Source organism: Lathyrus oleraceus, chromosome 5 (genome assembly GCF_024323335.1).
Source record: "Lathyrus oleraceus cultivar Zhongwan6 chromosome 5, CAAS_Psat_ZW6_1.0, whole genome shotgun sequence".
Classification (NCBI taxonomy): Eukaryota; Viridiplantae; Streptophyta; class Magnoliopsida; order Fabales; family Fabaceae; genus Lathyrus; species Lathyrus oleraceus.
In genome coordinates this window covers 111,504,964-111,531,433 of record NC_066583.1, presented here as the reverse complement: position 1 = coordinate 111,531,433, position 26,470 = coordinate 111,504,964, and the positions used below count along the sequence as shown (strand labels likewise).

The 26,470-nt window shown below is 33.7% G+C and overlaps 3 protein-coding genes across 3 annotated transcripts; 2 read left to right on the top strand and 1 right to left on the bottom strand.

Moving 5' to 3' along the window:
- Window positions 1–7,478: 7,478 nt before the first annotated feature.
- LOC127088081 (probable carbohydrate esterase At4g34215) lies at window positions 7,479–13,344 on the bottom strand. The gene is made up of 2 exons (XM_051028994.1): window positions 12,548–13,344; window positions 7,479–7,889 (listed from the first exon to the last, which is right to left on the bottom strand). Exons 1-2 carry the CDS (start codon window positions 13,151–13,153, stop codon window positions 7,554–7,556), a joined length of 942 nt encoding a protein of 313 aa, XP_050884951.1. The 5' UTR covers window positions 13,154–13,344; the 3' UTR covers window positions 7,479–7,553.
- Window positions 13,345–20,730: 7,386 nt separating this feature from the next.
- LOC127079069 (uncharacterized) lies at window positions 20,731–23,082 on the top strand. Its single transcript, XM_051019477.1, has 8 exons — window positions 20,731–20,934; window positions 21,032–21,316; window positions 21,403–21,708; window positions 21,800–21,916; window positions 22,052–22,357; window positions 22,452–22,709; window positions 22,799–22,870; window positions 22,951–23,082. Exons 1-8 carry the CDS (start codon window positions 20,746–20,748, stop codon window positions 23,080–23,082), a joined length of 1,665 nt encoding a protein of 554 aa, XP_050875434.1. The 5' UTR covers window positions 20,731–20,745.
- LOC127088080 (uncharacterized) lies at window positions 23,053–24,758 on the top strand. The gene is made up of 7 exons (XM_051028993.1): window positions 23,053–23,200; window positions 23,292–23,480; window positions 23,571–23,681; window positions 23,766–23,847; window positions 23,936–24,031; window positions 24,131–24,230; window positions 24,324–24,758. Exons 1-6 carry the CDS (start codon window positions 23,088–23,090, stop codon window positions 24,227–24,229), a joined length of 690 nt encoding a protein of 229 aa, XP_050884950.1. The 5' UTR covers window positions 23,053–23,087; the 3' UTR covers window position 24,230; window positions 24,324–24,758.
- Window positions 24,759–26,470: the final 1,712 nt, after the last annotated feature.

Here is a 26,470-nt window from a genome sequence, read left to right as displayed (position 1 = left end):
GCTCTTGTTGAAGGTGAAACGGCTGGTGGATGGGGTTTCTTTCTTCGACATCTCAGAACGCATGTGGCTCCACAAGCCAATCTCTGTTTGATTTCTGATAGACATGCTGCCATTGAGAGTGCCTACAACAACCATGACAACAGATGGCATGATCCTCCTTCTACACATGTCTACTATATCAGACACATTGCACAAAACTTCATGCGTGCTATAAAAGATAAGAATCTTCGCAGAAGGTGGTGAATGTTGGGTATGCTTTAACTCAACCGTTATTTCAATATTATCGTGATGAAATTAGATAGTCTAATGAAGACGCGGGGAGATGGATAAATAACATACCAGTAGAGCAGTGGACAAGGGCATTTGACGGTGGTTATCGATGGGGCCACATGAGAACAAACATTGTGGAATACATGAACGGGGTTTTCAAAGGAATTCGAAATCTGTCGATAACCGCCTTGGTAAGATCAACCTATTATAGGTTGGCTTCTATGTTCGCAACTAGAGGTGAAAGATGGAGTGCAATGTTAATGTCCGGGCAAGTATTCAGTGAGTGTTGCATGAAGGTCATGAAAGAAGAGAGCATCAAATCTACCACACACGCTGTAACAGTCTTTGACCGTCATAGACAAAATTTCAGCATCCGGGAAACAATGAGCAACAACGAGGGAAGACCAAATTTAACCTACGTTGTTAGACTAAACAGAAGTTGGTGCGATTGTGGAAAATTCCAGGCCTTCCACATACCTTGCTCCCATGTTATTGCAGCATGTGCTTATACTCGTCAAGACGCTTACAACCATTTATCTGATGTGTACAAGGCCAACACCATCATGAATGTATATACTCAAAGCTTCTCAGGACTACCAATGGAGGATTACTGGCCTCCATATGAAGGAGATATTGTTTGGCACAATGACGAGATGCATAGAAAGAAGAAAGGAAGGCCAAACAGCACACGTATCAGAACAGAGATGGATTCCACATATAAAATGATAAGATTATGTAGTATCTGTCGTCAACCAGGACACAACAAAAACAATTATCCCAATCGAGGAGCATCATCTATGTCTTAAGCTTTTTGTAACATTGTATTTCTGTAACATTTAATCATTATATATCATTAAGTTCTTGTTACAACGAGTTTCACAACAAACATCAGTACAAAACATCTAAAAAACATAAATATTTCTAACTGATTACAACAATCAAATTGATGTCGTCTCGACCGAACATCATTTCCCTAGCATCCTTATCAGTCTTCATTCGCACCCAACCACAGATACTGTCAAGTCTCTCAATACTTCTGATTTTTTTCCCTTCTGGTATTTTCCCATCTAACCATCGAACCAGCTCCCTCTTCAGTTGATCGAATGTGGTGATGTTCCAAAACAGCATCAGCATTTGAGGTTTGTCTATCGCATAAATCACCTTTCCGTATCGGCGACGAACACCAAACATGATAGCCAAATGATTATATGAGATGTGGAACAATTGGTCACATAACGCATCTATTTATAAGACAAAAAATGCATTTTAGGAGGAGTCTCCAACTGAATTGGCGACTCCTCTTAAAACCTACACATAGGCGCCAATTGGATTGGCTAGGGCACCTGCCCTAGCCAATCCAATTGGCGCCTCCATTCAAGTTCTAATAGGAGTCGCCATATGAATAACTTTCATGTTCATCCAAAATTGATTTGAAGCTTGGAAGGTCACCATTAATTTCAAAACATTATAGGTCATTTTGACTGAAACCCTAATTTTAGGTCAACTTCCCAAGGACCTAACTCACTCATTTTTTATGATTTTGGGGTGGGACCAAGTGCATTGGAAATTTTAAGATGTCTATTTCAATTGTTATGTTGGACAAAACTTCATAATTCTAAAATAAACACATGTGATAATACTAAAACATTATAGGTCACTTTGGACCAAATCCATTGAAATGTGAAAAAGTCCAACTTCAAGTGCCCATAACTTTCTCATAAAAAATCCAAATGATGCAAAATTTAAGTCCAAATTCATTTTCTTGAAAAGATATACTACTTTCATGTTGAAGGTTTTGTCATTTGAGGCCTTTATGGAGGAGTCGCCAATTGAATTGGAGACTCTTCTTAAAACCTACACATAGGCACCAATTGGATTGGCTAGGGCACCTGCCCTAACCAATCCAATTGGCGCCTCCATTCAAGTTTTAAGAGGAGTCGCCAATTCAATTGGAGACTCCTCCTAAAAGTGGGGTATTTTGGGAATTTTTTTGAAACCAGGGGTATTTTGGGAATTTCCTTGAAAAACTGGCTTATTTTTGTAAAAAAAACTAATGTTTAAGTTGAAAATGTGATTCTTTAAATGAATATTGCTTCTGTTTTTTAATTATAAATCATTTTGCATTCTTCACACGTATTAAGAAAAATTATAATTATTATATAAAAATGAAAAATTATAAATATTTATACAAAATTACATAAAAAAGATAAATTTACATAATTGAAATAAAAGATAATAATAAATTTTTAGAGATATACTAGAGAAAATATCATTAATTATTCTTTGATAATATAAAGTGATTTATATTGTTGCACAAATTATTTTTTCAAAACGATTTAAAATAAAAAATAAAAAACAGAAGCAGTAATAATCAACAACTGCAACTTGGATAACATCTCAATTAAGAGTATAATGGTGTCTCGATTACTAATACTTTATGAAGATTTTCTTTCTAAATCCATATGTTGATTAAATTTGTAGAAAACAGGTAGAAAAATTTGAATTTTCTATGACTTTTATTACGGCAAATAATATATATAGATATATTATATATATATATATATATATATATATATATATATATATATATATATATATATATATATATATAGTATATATATATATATATAATATATATTATATATATATTATATATATATATATATATATATATATTATATAATATATTAATATATATATATATATATATATTATATATATATAATATATATATTATATATATATATATTTATCTATATATATATATATATATATATATATATATATTATATATCATCTGTTCCAAAATAAGAGTATTTTTAGTTAAAAATTTTATTCTAAAATAAAAGTTTTTTTTTATGTTTTCAATGCTATGAGATATGCATATCCAAATCTTTGAGGTGGTTGATTACTCTTCTCGGCCTATCTCTTGCTCACAGGTAGTCATCGACAATTTCCTTAACTTCCTTAGTATCTTTAACATCTTGTGCTTCTTCTTCGACTTGATCTGGGATACGCAATTCAGCATCGACATACTCCACCTCTTCATGTTCTAGCTCTTCTTTAGATGTTTGTGCACTTCGACTAACGTCATCAGTTTTCTTGAAATCCATCTCAACTTCATTGAAAACTACATTTTGACTGGTGATACACCTTCTGTGACTTGTCTCTAAGAACCATAGTCTATAAGCTTTGGCTCATTTGGGGTATCCCACAAACATGCATCTCATAGCTCTAGGTTTGACTATGTCTTTCCTAATGTGAGCATAGGCTATGCAGTCAAATACTCTAAGTTTGTCGAGATCTGGTGGATGTCCCGACCAAACTTCTTCAGGTGTCTTCATTTCTAACACAGTCGAAGAACATCTGTTTGTCGAATATGTTGTTGTTGAAACAGCCTCTGCCCAAAACACCTTCTTTAACCCATCACTAGTCAACATGCATCTAATAACTCTTTCCAAAATGGTTCGATTAAACCTTTCAGCCAAACCATTTTGTTGGGGAGTACTTGCAGTAGTTATGTTCCTTGCAATACCAGAGGCTGCACAAAAACTATCGAACACCTCATTGTAAAATTCAAGACCATTGTCGGTTTTCAATCTCTTGACCTTTCTGCCAGTCTGATTTTCGACCAGAGTCTTCCAACTTTTGAAGTTCTCAAAAGTTTCATCCTTAGTCTTCTGGATGAATACCCATAACTTTCTAGAATAATTATCAACTATGGATAGAAAATACCTTGCTCTTGAATGTGATGGGCACCTTCCAGGCCCCTAAAGATCATCATGGATGTAATCAAGGGATGCATGTCTTATTTGTTTGCCTTTATTGAACTTCACTCCACAAGATTTTTCAAGTACATATGGTTCATAAAACTTCATCTTTTCGACTTTGTCTCCACCAAATAGATATTGATTCCCCAATTAGACCAGATCCCTTTCACTGACATGACCCAATCGCATGTGCCAAATTTTTATCTTCGACAAAGGTTTAGTGGATGCAATATCTGCATAACCACTGGCAACTTTAGCCTCAAGAGTATCCAAACCTTGTTTCTTCATACCTCTTAAGACTTCCTTTGACCCCTTCATGAATTTTAGAATACTTTTCTCTCATTGGAAAACATATCATTTCATGTCGTATTCACCAAGAGAAATCAATTTCTTCTTCATATCAGGTACATACCTGACTTCAGTCAAGAACCTTATTGACTCATCATGGAGCTTGAATCGCACAGGTCTAACACCTGCAATCTTGCAAGCCTTATTGTTTCCAAGAAATACATATTAATTATCTTGATCACATAGTTCCTCGAACAAGTCTTTATTTGGAGTCATGTTCCAAGTGCAACCTGAATCCATAATCCACTATTTACTTAAGTCTCCACTTGAAACCACAAGAACATCAGATGAGTCGAAATCATCTTGAACAATGGTTGTGTTGCCATTATCCTTGTATGACCCTCCTTCTTACAATGATAACATTGAATATCGGATGCATCACCATTATAAGACTTATGCTTACTTTTACCCTTCTTCTTGTCAAAACTTGTCATCTCTCTTTGTGAATTTTGCCTTAACCGAAAAGCCTTCACCATTCGAAGATGGCTTGTGCTCCTTTCGTTCGTTCAAATCCTTAGAATACAAGACTGGTTGAACTTCTTCAAAGGTCAGATACTCTCTTCCATACAAGAGAGTTTCTTTGAAGTGAGCATGTGATATGGGCAAAGCATACAACAACAGCAACAACAACAATGCTTGATCTTCATCCTTGATCTTGACATCGATATTTTCAAGATCAAGAACCATCTTGTTGAACATATCCAACTGCTCAGCCAGAACTCTGTCTTCAATCATCTTGAATGAATATAGGGCTTGCTTCAGGTAGAGGCGATTGATCAACGATTTGGTCATGTACAAACTTTCGAGTTTCACTCATAACCCCGATGTCGTCGTCTCCTTCAAAACCTGTTGAAGAACCTTATCACCAAGGCTAAATAAGATTACGATGTGGGCTTTCTCTATCATATTCTTTTTTTCTTTGTGTGTTAATGCATCGTCCATGGCTTCGGCTCCCTTCAACGCTTCTAAACAACATTGTTGAACCAGTAGGGCTTTCATCTTCAAGCGCCACATACCAAATTCGTTCACCCCGGTGAACTTTTCAATCTCATTCTTTATTGACGACATCTTCTTCATTCTCACTGCACCAATTTATTGTGAAAATGATATCGAAATAACAAAGTATAATCAGTTTCTTGATCGGCAAGAAACCTAGTAGAAAATAGGGAAGCAAGAAGAACACAATGAAATTGGCTATAAACTGTTATTCTTTACTTTCTCTTTGAAACAAGATTACAAGTGTTACAGGATAGCAAATAACCTATCTCACCCTAATTAGGATTTGTGTTATGCAATGATGAGAGACTAGTATGTTATTTATAAGAAAACTAACACACTAAACTAATGGGCTTTTACACACAAGCCCATTACACAAGCTAACTTAGAGAGCAAGCTAACTTAATCAATTTGGCACAACAAATAGACTCAATTCGACATGCTAACAATCCTAGTATACTTCGACTAATGCATACTTGAGCATACTTCGACTACAACATGTGAACAGACTTCGACGACATGCTAAGGTCCTGTCGAATTGTCGAACCAAGAAGCTAATCTTCGACCATACTAGAGTTCGATCCAATATCTCACAACAATAATAAAAGCACAATGCAGAAAGCAATAAAGAACACAAGAGATTGATAACCCAGTTCGGCGAAACCACAAATACGTCTAGAGGAAACTCTACCCAAGAAAGAAAATTCACTACTTCAAATTAGTACAATTAGTCTTTTATGAACATCAATCTCATGATGTTAAATGTCTCTTCCTAATCCCAGTGACTTTCTATTTAGGACCCCCATAAATATATGAACCCCTCTCACTTTCTTCAACCAATAACCCCTAGTGATCAACTTAATAACAACTCTATTGATTGTTGCATTTACAAGTCAACTAAGACAAACCAACAACTATGTCAAGTTACGGAAACATAGAGTGGTGTACACAAAGATTCAACATTAATCCTTATGATGACATTGTCGTGGAATACAAGAAATAGAAGACTCACAAACTGTAGACACAAAGAACTTAATCTTGCATGCAAACCCTTTAGTAAAATATGAGGATTGAGTCTCCTTATATAGCAATGTATTCTGGGTTTTTCCTTATGGATATGTGACTTAAATTTGTCCAGAATAGTAGAGAATCTTGTTGGATTTGATTGCTCCATAAAAATCTCCAACGATATCATTTGTTATATTCAACTTCAAATTTAAATCTCCATTTTAATTTGATTTGATCTTCAACAACTGTCAAATAAATCAATCTCACATTGCTAAATAAACTACATCAAATCTGATTGAGTCTCAACTAAATTTTTTGCACCAAACAACATCCATCATGACCTGCTGACCAGGGTCAGATGTTGCACTACACACATGCAAGAACACTGTATTCTACATGTTGAACTAGTACATCCAATTTAACTTTTCTCTATAAGTTTTAGATCGTCTTTGTAGATTGAATCTTTGATAAAATTATTCTGAATCAAAATTGTTATACCATTTGTCTATTATTAAAGACCAGATGTTACAACACACATGTTAGAACATCGTGTTCCACATGTGTCTCTTCTGCACCAGAATAGCTTGAGTAAACATCATATTATTTTGTATAATGTAGTCAATCCCAAAATGACCAACGAAACCAATCAAAAGGGTCTTCCTTTCTTAAATTAAAGTTATTTATTTACTTTTATGATATCTTTAAAAAATACTTCAACAATTTTATTATTACTTATTTTATCATATCAAACTCTTTCATTGGATAAGGTTTGCACCAATTAGAGACACTCTTAGCCATATTGTACTTTGAATATAGTTATCAATATATAGTTTTGCAATGGAATATCAATTGCAAAACCATAAGGTTGGCACCTCATAAATTCCACTAAGTGCAATTTAAAGGTCTCATGCTTCATGATTGAAAAGATACATGTATAATTTAAAGGTCTCATGCTTCATGATTGAAAAGATCCATGTACATTTCTTGAATTTTCTTGGAGACTTTAAATGCCACTTTCATGCAAAAAAAAAAAAAAAAAGTTTATATGATGGGTGAGCTAGATGAGTGTAATGTGTTGGTCCAGGGTAATCTCAGGTGATAACATTTATTTATATTTATATATTAATATTAATGTGAATAATCAACACCTCTACAAGAAAGTTAAGAAATCATTATGAGAAATGTTGTGAACAAAGGAACTATGTAAATATGAGAAACAAAATTAGAAAGCCCAATAGAATTTGAGGACTCCTTACGTATTGGACTAACATTATTATGATGTACATTTGGACTTGGAATTGAAGAAGGTACAAATTGAAGGAATGCATCACCCATCATCTTTCCAAGCTCAACTTGGGCCTGGGTGGAAAGATGAAGCCCATCGGGCTGAAGAGGCAAGCCCTTAGCATCCACAGTTTTCAAACTCAGGAGGTCTATACCCAGCTGGGCTTGTCTCACTATCTCTACGTATGGGCCTGATCCTGATGCTAAAGCCACCTATAATACATAATTAAAATAAATGAGAAAAAATATCAATATAATTAAATAAGTGAGAAAGTAAGAGATGATACATACATACAAGTTAATATGGTTAATGATAGAGATGATTTACTCTCTTGGATTAAGATTTTTGTTAAAAGGTTTCTAGATAGCTTAGTATTGAGTTTAAGTTGTCTTTGTGAAGTAATTAGCAAGGGAAAATCAATGCATCAAGTTGTTAAGCTATGGAAGTAATTTATTGACACTATGTGTTAGTGGTAGTTAGCATGAATTGACAAGAAATCATCCGATAGGTAATCAATGATTATACTATGCTTAATCTAACACTTGTTCAACATTAACATATTAACAATATATCAACAGGTATAGAAAGTTTATATTACCTTTTTATTTAAAGAAAATGAAATTAGAGAGTCTGTGTCAACCTTTCAGGAAAATTATAATTAATGTGATTGGTTCCTACAAATAAACTTTTTATTTATTTTGTGATGTATAATATTTTAAATGTTTAATTTTAATATTTGTGTTTCTAATATTCAAACACAAATTGATATATATATATATATATATATATATATATATATATATATATATATATATATATATATATATAATATATATATATATCTATATATATATATATATATAATATATATATATATATATATATATATATATATATATAATATATATAATATATATATATATATATATCTATTATATATTATATTATAATATATATATATATATATAGATATATATATATATATATATTATATATATATATATATATATATATATATATATATATATATATAATAAAAAAATTAAATGAATCCTCTTAAGAATAAGATGTGTCTAAGAAAGATTAAAATCAGAGATTCACTAATATCAAACAAAACAAAAAAGAAACAAGAAAGCTAATTACACGGTAGAATATAAATATTAGCAGTTGTAATATTCCTAAAAATAATAGATAGAGTAAAATGTTTAAAGGATTTCTACCTTTTCAATCAAATGTGAAAATATTGATTCCTTCTCGTGGAACACACACAAATTTATTTTCTTCTAGATAACTTAAATATGTGTTAATCAAATGATTTGAAAGCACTTAAGAGTCTTCTTAATTAAATAATGTGATCCATAAAATTGAAGGGTATGATAGTTAATGTCATTTGAATGAATCAAAAGAATCGAGCGACTACAAGAAATTACTTCAAATCTTTCCCAAAAATTCACTTTAGGTATAGATGTTGAGATTTTCATCTCTTTTGGCATCCACATGTACACCCTCTAAAACCCAAGGGTATTATTCCACGATACTCTAGATTGTCTTTAATAAGGATATTTAAGCAGTGTGATTTCGTTCCAAACGAGCTCTCGTGTCAAATTGGGATTAGTGTAATCTTCATGATTCAAAATATTATATATCCACCTTTTACTAAGTAACCATCATCACAATCAAGGGTCTGCTCCTAATGGTCAACAATATTTTTTCTACAATACAATGTTATCCAACAAATACTAGAACTCTCTCTCTCTCTCTCTCTCTCTCTCTCTTAAGCAAAATATCGCATTTGCCACTTCCAACCTAGTCATCCTTACTCTCAACCTAATCTTTTCATCTTCAATATATAAATATTCTTTTAGTCGTTAACCCAAAATGACGACGGACATGACAAGCGATCGTTTGACAAATTTCATTCCCCATTCCCCGCTGAACAGGACAAGCGGCCGTTTGACCATCGATCTTGAATCAACCTCTCCCCTTCCATGACTCTAGACAAGTCCTTTCATCATATAGACACATTTCTACATCCCTTTAATACAACCACCTTTTACCCATACCTAGTTGCTAAAATTTTATACCACAAATCATCCTAGTCAATATGCATCCTCCAGAACCACTTGCATATTAAGTCTAAATTAAAATCGTTTATCCTCTAATCAAATATTTATGAAAGTTAACCTTTAAACCCGAAATAATTTTAAAAAGCATCAAAATCGCCTTCAAAGATCTATTATTTTATCAACTCTCCTCGCATAGAATTAATGTGTCCTCGGCAAATTGCAAGTTGGAGATTATGAAATTAGAGTATATATATGTTTATCCTATAACTTGTAAAGAGACCAGATTCGAGTGAAGCGTTCAACCTAACATTCATGACTTTTTCCGCAATCAGGAACAAAAACTATTATAGAGGATCACACAATCTCAAGCCCATTTTCATTGCAAATTCTTCAATTAAACTTTTGTTAATGAGAACAAATGCTGAAGCAGACTCACTACACTCCACAATCCAATGTTTCCATCTCCTTGGGAAGCCCATATTTCCCATTACATCTTCCAAATACCCCTCATTCTAATTTATCATATGCCTTATCAAAATATACTTTAAACATCACCAAATTTTCCCTCTTCTTTGCGTTATCCACCACCTCGTTCTCTATAAAGATAATATCCAATATTTGTCTGCTTTTTAAAAAAGTTGACTAGGTGTCAGAAATAAATAAACAGTCTTATGTGATTTTTGTTAGAACCTTAGACATAACCTTATATATACACCCCACTAAAGAATTTAGTCGAAAGTCTAACAATTTTTGGAGGTATTGATTTTAGGAATCTATGCGATGAAGGTGCAATGAGAACCTTTGACGAACTTGCCATTTGTAAATTGACACAAATCTCATAAAATTCAATTTAAGATCCGACCAAATTTTTTAATGAAACCAAAATCAATTCCACTGTGGCATGAGTTTTTGAAGCTTTCTCAGTCCCATATAGCCTTCTTCACCTCTTCCTTTGAAAGAGGACTAACTAGCTGAGCCACCTCACTGTCTATAAGAGTCTTGATTTGAAATATCATCCATCCTTGCTCTAACAAAATTAATAGGCTTGAAAGTTATTCTTAAAATGGTTAAACAAGATCTCTCACACCGATGGCCCTTCCACTATGACGATGTTAGAGGTGATATTATGGATAATATTACTTCTTCTCCTTCCTCACATTACTACATGGAAGAATTTTAAGTTTGCATCCAGCTTTTTGAACCATAACAATCTTGCCATTTGTCATTGCTTACTAGTATAGAAAGATAAATCACTTGCGGAAGATATTAATCCAACATCCTTAAACTCAAATTTGGATAACATGCCTTACTCTTCTTTTTTATATAGATCGTCAATCTCTCATTTGCTTCCTTTAATCTCCCCAAAATATTACTTACATGTTTCAGATGACAAACTTTTAGTCTATCTTTGCTTCCTTTATGTTCATACTTTCTAGTTATTGCTAGGGGTGAGAATATGTTGGACAGAGTTAGGCTTTGTCAAACCTAAGTCTGACCTAACAAAAATATTAAAGTCTAAGTCTGACCTACAGCCTGTCATAGGCTTATTTTTAGATCTGAGTTTGGCCTTTTTGAATGTCTGATTGGCATGTTAGCCTACTTAAAGTCTGTTTCATTTGAACATATGAAAATAAGTAATTCAATTAATGTTTATATAAACTAAAAAACTAAAAGATCAATGATATTAAAAATTTGTTCGAATTGACTTATCTGGAATTACCTTATATCATAAGTTTTTTGAGACTATTTGTTCAGGAAAACTTATGAAAACAATTTATGACATGCACATAAAATGTTTTCATCATATTTTCATAAGTTTTTCAAGATAACAAAATTTTGTTTTTGTATTTTAATTTAAATACTACATAACAATTATAATAAAAATAGAATAATTCATGTTTGTTTAAATAAGTCGGTGTGATATGTTTAAGATATTTTTTTTATGATCCGGGATGTAACCTTTTTTACTAAATAGATTTAAACAAAACATAGACCTTTTTAAAAAAATATCTTGTTAACTAGTGTCCCTGAACACTCTTTAAAGATTCCATATTAAAAAATTATTTTTTAAAAAAGTAAAACAGTTTAATTTCCAATGCACTAATTACACATATTTTTTTAAAAGCTTAATATTTAAGATTCTTAAAGAGTATTCCATAAACATTCATTAGCATTTTCCTTAAAAAAAATCTTACATAACCTAATCTCTGTAGACTAAATCATATGTTCATGTTGGTTGTTCTAACATATTCTATCCCCTAATTACTATTATGTATTTAATAGATAATCGTTGATAAATAAGTACTGTAAAATTATTATATTTAGTAATATCTAACATAGGAAGTACTATTTTTGCAGTTCTAAAAGCGATGTATGTACAATATAATTTGGGAAAACAATCTTGTTTGTTTCTCAAGCAGAGAAAATAGTGAACCCTTGAATTAAAAGACATTAGAATTTTTAGGAGAGGAATACTACCTATTCACTTTATAACATACATTTTTTAAATATTTTTTTATGATTGGTTAAAATTTAAATTATATCAATATTCTATATAAATTTGGTAGAACCCAATGTTAATTTTAAAAACTTTGATAGCTAAATATTTTCCAATTTATACATATTTTGAAATATACTTAACATAGAAGAGATTTCTATACACCCCAACCACTTTTCATTGAAAATAAGAGCAAACCAATCTGAACCTAACAGTTTAATGATTGATTAATAACTACTAAACACACTCTCTATTTCAAAATAAATAATCTATTTAAATATTTCATATAAATATTATTAAAAAAAACCTGAATTATAGGAAGCAATGGAGTCTGCAAATCAGCACGAACATCCAAGAAAAACCTGCGAACTCTACTTTGATAAGACTCCGCATCCCTTAAACTCACCGTATCAGACTCTCCTTGAAACCAAAGAACCCCTCGAACATCACCACCACCATCACGCAACGAAGCTTTAACCCTCTTCATCATGTGGCTATAAAGCACTTTACCCTTTTCCCATTCACTTATATTGGAACCACCAATCGCACATGGGACCAACCCCACCACACCAACTCCCATGTTCTTTTCCAACACATGATTCGCAAACGCCATTCCTGGTCCAATCCCGTTTGTTTTTTCTCTATCTATGTCTTCGTGAAGAGGCTCTTGTGCTTCCACCCATTTGAGATGTGAGTTGAGTTTAAGGATTGAAGGGTTTGGGTTGCATTGAGATGGAACGATGCCGTCCCAGGTTGTTGCACCGGTTGTTGTGTCGTTTGTTACGCCTCCTCTGCCGGCCATGTTGCTTTGTCCGGCTAGTATGAATATGTTTTTTTCTGCTTGTGTGAGATTCATTGGGTATGGTTGAATTATCAGAAGCAGGAAAAACAGTGATGAGAAAAACGATGACATTTACGGTTGTTGGGTTTGAGATAGAAGTTGTTTTTCTATACTAGATTATTTTTTAATTTATATACGACATACCTCAAAAATATCGAGAATAAATTATATGAAAAGCTTCTCGGTCATTGTGCAAAATATAGTATATAATTTTTGTTAATTGCTTTTCATATACAGTAACTCTGTAGTCTCTGGTTTTTCAAATTTTGGGAATGGATAGAATAAAAAATTAATTAAACAACCACTTGACAAAGAAGTCTTGGTCTACTCTTGTTCAAAAAAAAGTTTTTTTGGTCAATACTTTAGTTTTTTTTAAATAGTAAAGGAGTCGGGGATTAGTCCAAATAAGGCTATCCATGATTGGTTTTGGAATAACGTTTATATTAAGCATAAAATATATATTTAATGAAGACGGTCCAAATTATTAGCATTAAGTTAAACTTCGTCGTTCATTCCTCCAAAAGTAGTTTGATAGTCAGATTCATCATCAAACAGTTAACTAAAATTTTGATCGTCAGATTCATCATCAACAAACTAAAAAAAATTATTAACAACACTAAAAATCATTTATCTTTGTAGAAAAAGTTTGAATTCTTGATATGATATTATGTAACACATTATAGTTGAATGGTCGATTTACAAATATTATTTTTCTATTTTGGTGAAGGGTGATTATACTCTGAAAATATCGGTACAAGAGGAAGAACTAAAATTTTCTAAAGATGAGTCATCTATATTGCATTTAATCCAATTGATAATAGGGGGCGCCAAATCACCTCTCGAATTTGAGGAACATTAGGATGATGAGTGTCATACCTCAAAATTTGTCATCCTTTTTTCATTTTCATCGGACTTTTGGTTTATGATTCATCTGCATATGCATTAGCATCATAACACATTCATTCTACCATTTGCATTAAGCATCCTGAATTCAAAGGTTCTTGTTACTTATGGATAACAAGGAACTGTGGTTTTTCCAAGAATCAAGCCTAAATTTCTCTAGTGGTGCATTCAAGTTGGAAAAAGCCTATCTTATGAACCAACTGTTGGGGGGAGTTTTTCACTTTTCCAAGAATCAAGCCTAAATTTCTCTAGTGGTGCATTCAAGTTGGAAAAAGCCTATCTTATGAACCTACTGTTGGGGGGAGTTTTTCACTATGGAGCATTGAATATTGTGTGACTTCTTTTTCTAGAGCAACACCTTTGTGAGAGACACACCACATATTCACCAAAAACCTTAAGGTGATAGATGAGTGAGTTCTCTCACTTATAAATGCTCAAGTCTCCATATTATCAACCAATGTGGGACTATTATCCACACTACTCACACTTGACACATTCTCAACACCAAGTTCCACAAAACCCTAATTTACTGACTTTTAGCACTAATGGGTTGTGTGTGTTGCATTGTTGGTTTTAATTTGATCAGGAGGTACAAAGATCATCATGGTTAATTATGGAGGTTTACATTGCATTCATTGACCTCATTATGGGCTTTATTTCATACATTCTAAGACTAATTTTTTTATTGGGATTTAAGGCACCTTCAAGAAATCATTCAAGTACATGTTCAAATACAAGATTAATTCAGAAGTCACACAATTTGGAGGAGAATTCATTTGGGAATTAAACCTTACAAGTTTACAAATCCATTTTGCATTCATAAGGCCATATAAATTCATTACAAAGTCATCAAAGTTTACATCTAATTACATCACAAATCATTGCAAAAATCCAAAACTTACACAAAAAAAATACAACTTTGACCTACAATTAACTTTGATCAACTGTTGACTTTTTGATCAAATGGTTAACTAAAGTGAAGTATCTAATTCTAATCCTATCCTACTTTTTCTTCTTTCACAAGCCATCCACATCTTTTGGGTCTCGAAAGCCTTCATTATTCTTGATGTTGTCTTCATGTGCCATAACCTATCCATGTGCCATGACTTCATGCCTTGATCAAGTATTGTTCATCCTACTAAGGACCATCCCTACTAAATCACATACAATTCACAATTAAGATTTACACCATCCAATTCAAACCATACACAATCGAATTCAACCAACCAATCATTTCATAAATAGCTCTAACAAAGCAATATTCATCTCACTACGCCAAAACAGGTTTTTGGCAGCGCCCCTTAGACAGCGCTTTTCTCCAAAAGCGCTGCTACACGTTAAAAAAAAATAAAAAGTCTTAGACAGCGCTTTTTAAAAGCGCTGCTAAATGGCCTACCTTAGACAGCGCTTTTGAGAAGGTCCACCTTATACAGCGCTTCTCCCAAAAGCGCTGTCTAAGGCCTTAAAATTATTTAAATTAATCACAACAAAAGCGCTGTCTAAGGCCTACCTTATACAGCGCTTTTTAGAAGGTCACCTTAGACAGCGCTTTTGGGAGAAGCGCTGTATAAGGCCTTAAAATTATTTAAATTAATCACAATAAAAGCGCTGTATAAGGCCTACCTTATACAGCGCTTTTGACAAGGTCACCTTATACAGCGCTTCTCCCAAAAGCGCTGTCTAAGGCCTTTTAAATTTTTAAAAAAAGCGCTGTATAAGGCCTACCTTATACAGCGCTTTTAGAAGCGCTGCTATTGACCCCTCCTGTGCCAGCGCTTTCCTTCAAAGCGCTGTCTAAGGCCATTTTAATTTGTGAGCTTAGCCAGCGCTTTTCATAAAAGCGCTGTCTAAGGCCTTATTTACCAAATTTTTTTTTAGTAAATTATAATATATGAATTCATTCAGTACGTTAAGACCCATTTTGTTTCCCTCGCTCCCACAACCTTCTTCTCACTGCGTTCATACTCGTTGCGTTCATCATCACTGCTTCTCCCAAAACCTCCATTCTTGATTCCTGCGTTCATCACTCACTTCGTTCATCACCGTTTACATTTTTGTAAGTGCATTTTCTGTTCGTTTCATCTTTCTTTATTTAGGGCAGTTTATTAGTGATAAAGGTTTGCTTCTGGGTTGATTCTTTTGTGGTTCATGTGTTAGGGCAGTTGATTCTCTTGTGTTAGGGCAGTTGATTCTTTTGTGTGTTAGGGCAGTTGATTCTTTTGTGGTATGTTAACAAATGTATATATTTTGATATTAATCACCATGTCAAAGGGAGATGGTTTGTGTTTGCTTCCATTAGGTTTCTATTATACTGATGATGAATTGTAGCAAGTGTTAAATGTGATTGTTAGCATTGGCGTGTAAGTTGGATAGGATTAGATAGAACTGTTAAAGGGAGATGGTGTTAGTGTTAATGAAATAGTTAATTAGTGTGGTTAGTGTTAGAATGAAAAACTGAAATGCAAGTTTAGAAAATGCAGGTCAGCTGTTAGACAGTTAAAGAAAGGCTAGCTTGTTAGAATGGGAATGATGTGAGTCAAAGTTAATTGAATGGAACTGCATTGACTTGGCTTGTGATTTTACCTTGTTGAATTGTTTTTTTTCTGATGCCATGAAACTGAACTGATTAAACTTGAATTATGTTGGACTGCTGAACTATATTGCACATTTGAACTACACTTGTTATTTGCTTGAATGTGTTGGACTGGTTTGGAAAATATTTTGCTAAGTTGGATTGGTATTAAATTGGTTTTTGACAATGCTGAACTAGTTTTGGATTGACATATTACCCTACTTGAATTGCTTGTACTTTAGTTGATTACTTTACTGACTGATTGATACATTGCTTGATCTGTTTAATGTCTAATAAGCTGTTGTTTATTTTATAGGGTGTTCATTTCCTTAGGACTCAATTGAGGACTATTGCTAACAAGCTTTGTTGACATCCACAATTAAAAGGTAGTAACTTATTGCCTCTTCTTCTTTTTTCATAGAAATGACTTATAATATAAGCAATTATATGATAAACGCGGAAATAAGTTGTTTATTCATATAGGGTGTTAGTCCTCTAAATTATTTCCAATCATTTGACATTCAATCATAATAAATATCCAAATTGTCATGATTTTAATAGCATAACTACAACATAGTTATAGTTACTTCACTTCATAGTTAGTAGAAGAATATATATATATATATATATATATATATATATATATATATATATATATATATAATTTATTAGTTTGTAATAATCTTCTTTTTGTGACGCGAAAGTGTTTATCTTAGGAAATTCTTCTTTTATGTTGTTTTGAAATAGTTGCGTGAATAATTTAGGAAAACCATGGATAAAAAATGGATGTCTGCCGATCGATTGTCGAAAGAGTACGAGAATGGGGTATTGGAATTCGTTAAGTTTGCTGTTGAACATGTCAAAGACCCCAGTCGAATGAAATGTCCTTGCTTGGGTTGTTGTTATATGGGTCGGGTTGACGCAGATGGATTGAAATCGCATTTACTGATGCGTGGAATTGATCGAAGTTATACGTGTTGGATATTTCATGGTGAGAAAATTAACGAGAATGTTGAACAGAGGGAGAAAAGTAATACGACCTATGCTTCATACGACAAAGACACGGAAACATACGATTGTGATCGAGTTGAAGAGATTGTAGAAGCACTGGATGAAGATCTTCATGATTGTCCTGAAATGTTTGAGAGGATGGTAAGCGATGCAGAGAAACCGTTGTACAAAGGTTGCACTAAATTCTCAAGACTTTCTGCGGTATTAAAGTTGTACAACTTAAAGGCGGGCAATGGATGGTCGGATAAAAGTTTCACAGAGTTGTTGGCCCTTATGAGAGAAATGCTACCGGATGATAATGTTCTTCCTAATCGAACCTATGAGGCAAAAAAAATGTTGTGCTCTATTGGCATGAGCTATGATAAGATACATGCTTGTCCTAACGATTGCATTTTGTTTCGTAACGAATATGCAATGTTAACTGAGTGCCCTAAATGCGGTTTGTCTCGATATAAGAAAAGATTATCTCCCGCAAAAGTCTTATGGTATTTTCCGATAATTCCGAGATTTAGGCGCATGTTTCGTAGTGAAACCGATGCAAGACATCTTACTTGGCATGCAGATGAAAGAATTATTGATGGAAAGTATCGGCATCCGGCTGATTCACCACAGTGGTCGAAGATTGATAATGATTATCCTGAGTTTGGATCAGAAGCAAGAAACCTTCGATTGGCATTATCTACTGATGGAATGAACCCACATGGTCTTCAAAGTATCTCACATACCACATGGCCTGTGATTCTTATGATTTATAACCTACCTCCGTGGCTATGTATGAAGCGTAAGTACATGATGTTATCTATGTTAATCTTTGGGCCTAAACAACCAGGGAATGACATAGACGTATACTTGACACCTCTGATCGAAGATTTAAAGATTTTGTGGGAGAACGGTGTGGAGGTTTATGATGGATATAGGAAAGAAAGTTTCAATTTGAGGGCGATGTTGTTTGGCACAATTAATGATTTTCCAGCATACGGGAATCTATCTGGGTATAGCATTAAAGGTCAACGTGCGTGTCCTGTTTGTGAAGACGGAACCGATACGATTCGATTGGAACTTTGCCAGAAGAATGTGTTTCTCGGTCATCGTAGATTCTTACATTCTAAACATCACTACCGTGGGTGGAGAAAAGCATTCAATGGAGACACCGAACATCGTAGAGCTCCACCCGCATTGTCAGGTGAACAAGTTTTTGAAAAGGTGAAAGATGTGCGTACTGAGTTTGGCAAGCCTTTTGCACATAAGATTGTGAAAGGTGGGTGGAAGAAAAGGTCGATATTTTTTGAATTGCCATATTGGAAGTCTTTGTACGTGAGACATTTTCTCGATGTTATGCATATTGAAAAAAACGTATTTGAAAGTGTTATCGGTACATTACTCAATATAAAAGGCAAGTCTAAGGATGGCCTTAAAGCAAGGCAGGACATGTTAAAAATGGGAATGAGAACTGAATTAGCACCCGTGAAGAAAGGAAGACGAACATATCTACCACCTGCCGCTTTTACTTTATCTAGAAAGGAGAAAAAAAATTTGTGTAAGTCTCTGAGTGAAGTTAAGGTTCCAGAAGGTTACTCATCTGATATCAGAAGACTTGTTTCTATGAAAGACCTCAAGTTGAAGAATTTGAAGACACATGATTGCCATGTTATATGGAACATTTTCTACCGATAGGTATACGTTCTATTTTGCCAGAAAAAGTAAGAAGTGCCATAACTAAATTGTGTTTTTTCTTTAGGTCAATTTGTAGTAAGGTGATCGATCCCGAGATCTTACCAACACTACAAAAAGAGATTGTAATTACCTTGTGTGAGCTTGAAATGTATTTTCCTCCGTCTTTTTTTGACATAATGGTTCATTTAGTTGTTCATCTTGTGAAAGAGACACAGTTGTGTGGACCAGCTTATATGAGATGGATGTACCCTGCTGAACGGTATATGAAAATATTAAAAGGGTACGTGAAATCCCGAAGTCGACCAGAGGGTTGTATTGTTGAACGATACATTGTTGAAGAAGCTGTTGAGTTTTGTACTGAATATTTGTCTAACGTTCAATCGATTGGACTCCCCAGAGCTCAGATTTTCGACAAAATGGAAGGTAAAAAATTAATTGGGAATAAAATTGTGACAATATCAAGGGATGAACGGGATCAAGTTCATTTGTATGTTCTGCACAATAATAATGAGGTTGAGCCATATGTTGAAATGCACAAGGATGTACTCCGAAGGTTAAATCCGAACAGAAATGAAAATTGGATAGTTATAGAGCACAATCAAAGTTTCATACAATGGTTGAAGGATCATATTTATTTGAAGCGCTCTTCAGATCCTTCTTCGGTAACAGAAAGGTTGAGATGTTTGGCATATGGTCCAAGTTTGCATGTGTTTTCTCATAGCGCATATTCAATTAATGGATACACATTTTATACCAAAGAACAAGATGATAAGAGTACTATGCAAAATAGTGGTGTCACCGTGCTAGCTGAAGCAATGCATATATCAAGTATGAAGGACTTAAACCCCAAATATGCAAATTTGTCATATTTTGGAGTTATTGAGCACATTTGGGTGTTTGATTACGAGAAGTTTCAGATTCCCATCTTTGGTTGCAAGTGGGTGAATAGTAGTGGCATACGAATGGATAAGTCTGGATTTTTGCAAGTTGATCTTACTAGGGTGGGGTACAAAGATGAACCTTTATTCTAGCATCTCAAGCTAAACAAGTGTTCTATGTGAATGACCCGAAGAGTACAAAATGGTCTATAGTGCTTTTCTCTAACAAAGTCACTGATGATAGCGGTGTCGATCAATGTGATATTGATGTTGAGAATGAGTCATGCATTAGACGGAATGAGTTGAATAGAAATGATGAAGTTGATGATCTTATACCGGATGAGTCATATATAAGAAACGATCATAATGAGGGAATTTGGATCAATTCATCCGTACGCATTGCTAAGAAACAAGTGATTAATATTCCAACAAAGAAAAGAAAGAGATGTTAGTGACTTAGGTAAATTATCCATGGTTTCTTTATTCTTTTGTTTTCAATTGCTTTGATTATAAGTTATATCTGATAATGCATGATTTCATTATATTTTTGTTTTCAATTGCTTTGATTATAAGTTATATCTGATAATGCATGATTTCTTTATATTTTTGAATCGTGATGAGTTTTAATGCATGTGATTAATGAAAATAGACTTTCTCCACGATTCCGGAGCCAATGGTATACTTTGTTTTTCGATTCGGACAACTTTTTCCCTGATTTTACTGTTGCTGTACTGTTACAAAAAACATGCTTCCACTCGGAATTTGGACGAATCGAGTTCATTTTTGAGTCCTTTGGCCCGTTTGTAGGCTACCATGTAATTTTCGTCCAATTCAATACACTTTGACTTTGACACTTACTTGATTTGTATTCATATTTGCTTAATATTGTGTTTATGTTTTTCTTTATTACAGATGGCTAGTAACGAGGATCACCCACATGGTGATGAGACCGTTGGTGGTGCGGAAAGGGAAATTAAACGTGGAATAACGGTTATGAAGAAAGTTATTCGAGATAGAGATCGAGGCGTTTTAATAAAAGTGCATTGGAACGAAGGTGGACAACTAATTGAGCCTAACGGTTCAACATTGACAAGTTTTATTGGTGCATTGGTAAGGAATGAAGTTCCAATTACTTGTGATAATTGGAGAAATAAACAATTGAACGAAGCTAAAGACAAAATATGGAGTGAGATAAAGGTACCATATGTGATGTTATTTGTTTTTAATGACGATTATGTCTTTAAATTAATTGTACTAACGCAATGTGTGTATGTTTTTCGTAGAGGTGTTTCGACATCGAAGAAAACAGAAGAGATCATTGTCTCAAATTGGCCGGAAAGTTACTAAGAGGGTTTAGAACCTTTTTATCAACCACCTTTCTTAGGGATACGGAAGGTACTTTTGTTGATGCAGAGCTTCCATCTAAATATGCAAGTTTGATTTCACCTAAAGAATGGGAAACGTTTAAATCCAAACGAAAAACCCAAGAATTTAAGAGTGTAAGTGAAACAAACCGGCAAAGAGCATCAAGTCCGGCGTATCCCTATAGAAAAGGGCGTGTTGGATATGGACGCTTAGAGCAGTCTATAGTAAGTATCTATAAATTGCATTGATATACTTGTTATATTTGATCATATTTTGTCATGAGTTATATTTGATCATATTATGCTTAATGTGTAGTTAACAAAGGAGAATAGTTCTGAAACATCTCTTCCGGCACATGTTTTGTGGAAGGAAGCCCGTGTCGGTAAGGATGGAAAGATTAAAGAAGACGTTCAACAAATATTTGAGAAATGTGTAAGTATAGCATTATTTAAGACAATAACACTTTGACTTTGACACTTTTGAATCGTCCAATTTCGAACACTTTGACTTTGACACTTACTTAAGGCAATAACATTACTATTGTGTGTATGTTCATATGATTTTCAGGAGACTCTATCTCAATCTATAGTTCCATATGAAGACACTGATTGCAGGAGCATACTGAGTCGAGCATTAGATGTTCCCGAGTATTCTGGTCGGGTGAGGGGCAAGGGATTTGGGATCACTCAAAAATCCTTGAATATTAAAAAACAAAAGACTCCTAGCAATAAAGAACTGCAGCAAACTTTGGAAGCATTAAAAGCTGAAGTTCTTGAATTAAGAAAGGAAAGAGAAAGAGATCGAGCAGCGGGTTTTAAAGATACTAGTGACAAAGATAGTATCAATTGTAATTTTCAACCGACTATTCCAGAGGTAATTATATATCTTATTATGAAATTAAATTAGCTTAATTTATTTAATTGTCATATATACACATTAAAAATGTCATATTTATTATTGGTTTTAGGGCATTTCACCTTGTCACCTCTACTTAGCGAGACCGACTTATCGGATGGTTGGCAAGGGGAAAGTTCATAACAATTTGGGTGAATTACTTCACACTAAACCGCTCCCTACTGGATCTTTGAAAGTCTCGGTTGATATTGCTTTGGAGAAGGATGCGTTATTACCACATCCTGACGATGTTTCGGATGCAACTTTATTGGGAGATGCCATAGGTTCATTTGTTGCATGGCCGACAGACCTCATTATCGTAGGATATGAGGTATGCTTAAAACCATTATGAACCTTTAGGTATTCAAATTTTTTACGCGCATTTTACGTACACATTTTTTACATGTTAATGTTAATTAGACTCCCACAAAATCCAAAGCAAAAGATAAGGGGATTGCGCGGGAAATCGAGTCAGTTGCATCGCAAAAAGAGGTACATCACAATTATATGCTATTTAGATTCCTGTTAATTCGTCATCTTACACTTCACCTTACTAATTATATGATATTTAGATTCCTGTTGCTAAGAAGACTGAAATTTCCAAGAGGACCGGGGCTAAAAAGAAAAATCCTTCCAAGTATAGAGCGTGCCTCCATACATATTTATTTAAACGACAGATATTTCGGATGGATGTGTTCGTTTAATACCTATGGATGGAGCTATTTTTGGTTTTGAGTATGCCGAGCCATTGGGTAAAGAGGATTTTGATCAAATTTTGTATCATACGCAATTAAGCGTTGGTGTTATCAACACATACATGAGGTATATCCGATCTACTTTGTTTAAATTCTTGAACAAGTTATTTACTCGTTTCATATGAATAGTCTAAATGTTAATGATGTTTTTATATAAGGTATTTATATGACAAATTGATGGGTCCGCGTGGGTTGGAGCAAAGATTCTCATTCTTAAATCCCATGAAAACGAACTTAACCGAAATGATAAGAAAACCAGATGAAGTCAGGACGTATGTAGTCGAGCGCTTTATGGCCGACACAGATAGAGAAAAGTTGTTCTTTTTACCGTTTAATACCGGCGACGGGTTAGTTCTTCAATCTAAATTCATCTGTTATAATTTTTCATATTTTGACGTCGTGTAGAAAGTTTCCATCTAACATTTGTTTTATTACAGTGGACATTGGTTGTTGGTCGCGATAAATCCTTTTAAAGAAATTGTGTATTATTTGGATTCTTTACACATTGATTGGACAACATACCCTGCTATGAAGACGATAGTTGACACGTAAGTGCAAATAACCCAATATTCGTGTGTATACTTATTTATTTATGTGAATTGTTCTAAATATTCGTTTATATTTCATTATAGCATTATACAAACTGTTCGAGCACAAAGAAAAATTCAAGTACCAAAGAGAAAAGCCAATAACATTACATGGAATAGAGTGGAGGTATATTAATTATCACAATTTTGATTATATTAGTGATGACACATGATAAAACATAGGATATTTATCCATATTGTTTTTCCATGTGTAGTGTCCTCGACAGCGTAATAATATAGATTGTGGATATTACACGTTGAGGTTTATGAAAGAAACTCTTCTTATGGATCGAACAGATATTCCATCTGATGTATGGATTTCTAACTTATGAGTTATTTTCATATTTAACACATATTTCTCATAATTAAATAGATTTAACTAAATCATACTATGTTATATTATTATGTAGTACTTTGATGAATATAGATGTGCTTATTACTCAAAAGATCAGTTGGATGAAATTAAAGAGGAATTGTGTCAATTCATTATCGAGCTACAGGTTTTGTGAGGTATTGAACTCTTACTTTAATTTTGAATGTGATCTGAATAACTTTGAGTGAATTCCATTTGCTTACTACAATCTTTATTTGGTGTTGTTTCAGGTTATATAGCATATTTAGAAGATAGAACTAGAATGTGTTGAAATACATTTTGATTAGCATTTTTGGAGGTTATTAGAAATGTGTAGATTTTTTGTAAAGGCAAACATTTTCAAGTATATATATAAATACTCAAAAAACTGCTGAAATTAGAAGTATATTGTGTTGAACTATAATGTGTTTATAATGCATATAGATTTTCAAGTATATGTGCATATTCAGAAGATAGAACTACAATGTGTTGAACTATAAGGTGCATATAGATTGGATTCAAGCTCCAATTTATGAAAATCTGCTGAAATTTGCAATTTACAGGTGCTAAATAATGTGGTGAAAACGTATAAAAAGATCCTCCAAAATTTGGAGTCTTAGACAGCGCTTTTAGGCAAAAAGCGCTGGTAAAGGCATTTTAATTTTGACCTTAGACAGCGCTTTTATCAAAAAAGCGCTGGCATAGGTGGTTAATTCAACAAAATATAGTGTAAAAAAGCGCTGACATAGGGTGGGCTATACCAGCGCTTTTTCTGTAAAAGCGCTGGTATAGCCCACCCTATGCCAGCGCTTTTTTACACTATATTTTGTTGAATTAACCACCTATGCCAGCGCTTTTTTAATAAAAGCGCTGGCATAGGGGGGGTTTAGACAGCGCTTTTTCAGTAAAAGCGCTGTCTAAACCCCCCTATGCCAGCGCTTTTTTAGTTAATTTCAACATGAAATTAACTAAAAAAGCGCTGGCATAGGGGGGTTTTAGACAGCGCTTTTACTGAAAAAGCGCTGTCTAAACCCCCCCTATGCCAGCGCTTTTTTAGTAAATTAAGCGCTGTCTAAGACCTATACCAGCGCCAGTATAGCCAGCGCTTTTAAGCGCTGTCTAATGTCAAAAAAAGCGCTGTCTAATCCCTTGTTTGACATAGTGTCTACTCATTCAAATTCATCTATAACAGTTCAGATTAACAAACTATATTAAGGTTCAGTTGAACAATTTAGCAAATTAAGTAATTTTGTTTGTGTGATATCCCAAGCTGCTACCAAAAGATACTCTATTTTATAATATGGAAGTGAGCATGCAAATTGGTGCTAATAAGGAGCAAGTTCATCCTAGCCAAGAGAAAATGATGGAGTTTTTCTCCCAAGCTGTTTAATGGTGATATTGAATTTTGCGGTTTGGAGGAGAATTTGGTTTCCATTAATGCTCCAACACAAATGAAACAGTTGACAATAACAAAAGCCATGCTGCACAGAAACTCAAATAGAGATGAAAGAATAGTGTCTCATGAGTTTTTCTTACATTGGTTGCTTGTAATACATCCATACCTACAAGAAGAAAAACTAGAGATATCTTGTATAAGGCATAATCTCAGGATGAAGATGCTCTTGTTCGAGCTGCTGCTCAACTGCAATAACAAACAAAAACCAGCAAATCCCAAATTAAATTCATAGCAAAATTTCAGTTGAGAATAATTAACTCGCCCTAACGAAACTCACTTCAAATTAACCAATTAACCAACTCGCCATTTAACTATTAGTATTCCAATAGATCAAACTAATTTCAAGTTAACAACTAACTCCCTATAACTGTTAACTTAAACCAACTAATTCACCCTTTCACTAACTGTTTTCTTCTTCACTAACTCACATTCACATTAAACACACTAACAATAATCATGGCATATCATTTGATTCAAGGCATATCATTTGATTCCATGGCATAGAATTTGGTTCTCAGAGATGCAGAGAGTTGAGAGAATTTGGTGAGAGTTGCAGAGGGAAATTGAATGGAAAGTGACAGGTTGTGAGCCAAATGATGAAAAAATGATTCAATCCCCCTGCTAATGATTGGTGAAATGAATTTATAGGGATTTGAGAGTTAACAGAGTGAGGTTCTATAAGATTTCATAGAGAAAGTTAGTTACATTGATGCTCTATTAATTAACTATGTTAAAGTCAGATGAAAACAGTTAGACTCAGTTGAGTCAGTTGAGTTTTTCTAGATGAAAACAGTTAGAGTCAGTTGACTTTTTCTGTTAAAGTTAGTTTGTTAGTAGTTTTAGATGAATAGTTGTTAGCTGCTATGCTCTTAGTGTTGGATTGGTGAATATTAGTATTGTTATGTTAATGATTGTGAATGGGATTTTTCGGTGTTGCTTATT

What these genes read in the sequence shown, in the direction of transcription:
- LOC127088081 (XM_051028994.1), bottom strand. Translation starts at nt 13,153, where the DNA reads ATGTCATCGTTTTTCTCATCACTGTTTTTCCTGCTTCTGATAATTCAA. An exon ending in CATTGCTTCCTATAATTCAG is followed by an intron (nt 7,890 to 12,547) that starts GTTTTTTTTAAT and finishes TATGTATTATAG; the next exon opens with GTGGCTTTAGCATCAGGATC.
- LOC127079069 (XM_051019477.1), top strand. Translation starts at nt 20,746, where the DNA reads ATGCATGTGATTAATGAAAATAGACTTTCTCCACGATTCCGGAGCCAA. An exon ending in AAATATGGAGTGAGATAAAG is followed by an intron (nt 21,317 to 21,402) that starts GTACCATATGTG and finishes TGTTTTTCGTAG; the next exon opens with AGGTGTTTCGACATCGAAGA. An exon ending in CAGTTGCATCGCAAAAAGAG is followed by an intron (nt 22,871 to 22,950) that starts GTACATCACAAT and finishes TATGATATTTAG; the next exon opens with ATTCCTGTTGCTAAGAAGAC.
- LOC127088080 (XM_051028993.1), top strand. Translation starts at nt 23,088, where the DNA reads ATGGATGGAGCTATTTTTGGTTTTGAGTATGCCGAGCCATTGGGTAAA. An exon ending in GTTATCAACACATACATGAG is followed by an intron (nt 23,201 to 23,291) that starts GTATATCCGATC and finishes TTTTTATATAAG; the next exon opens with GTATTTATATGACAAATTGA. An exon ending in GAACAGATATTCCATCTGAT is followed by an intron (nt 24,032 to 24,130) that starts GTATGGATTTCT and finishes ATTATTATGTAG; the next exon opens with TACTTTGATGAATATAGATG.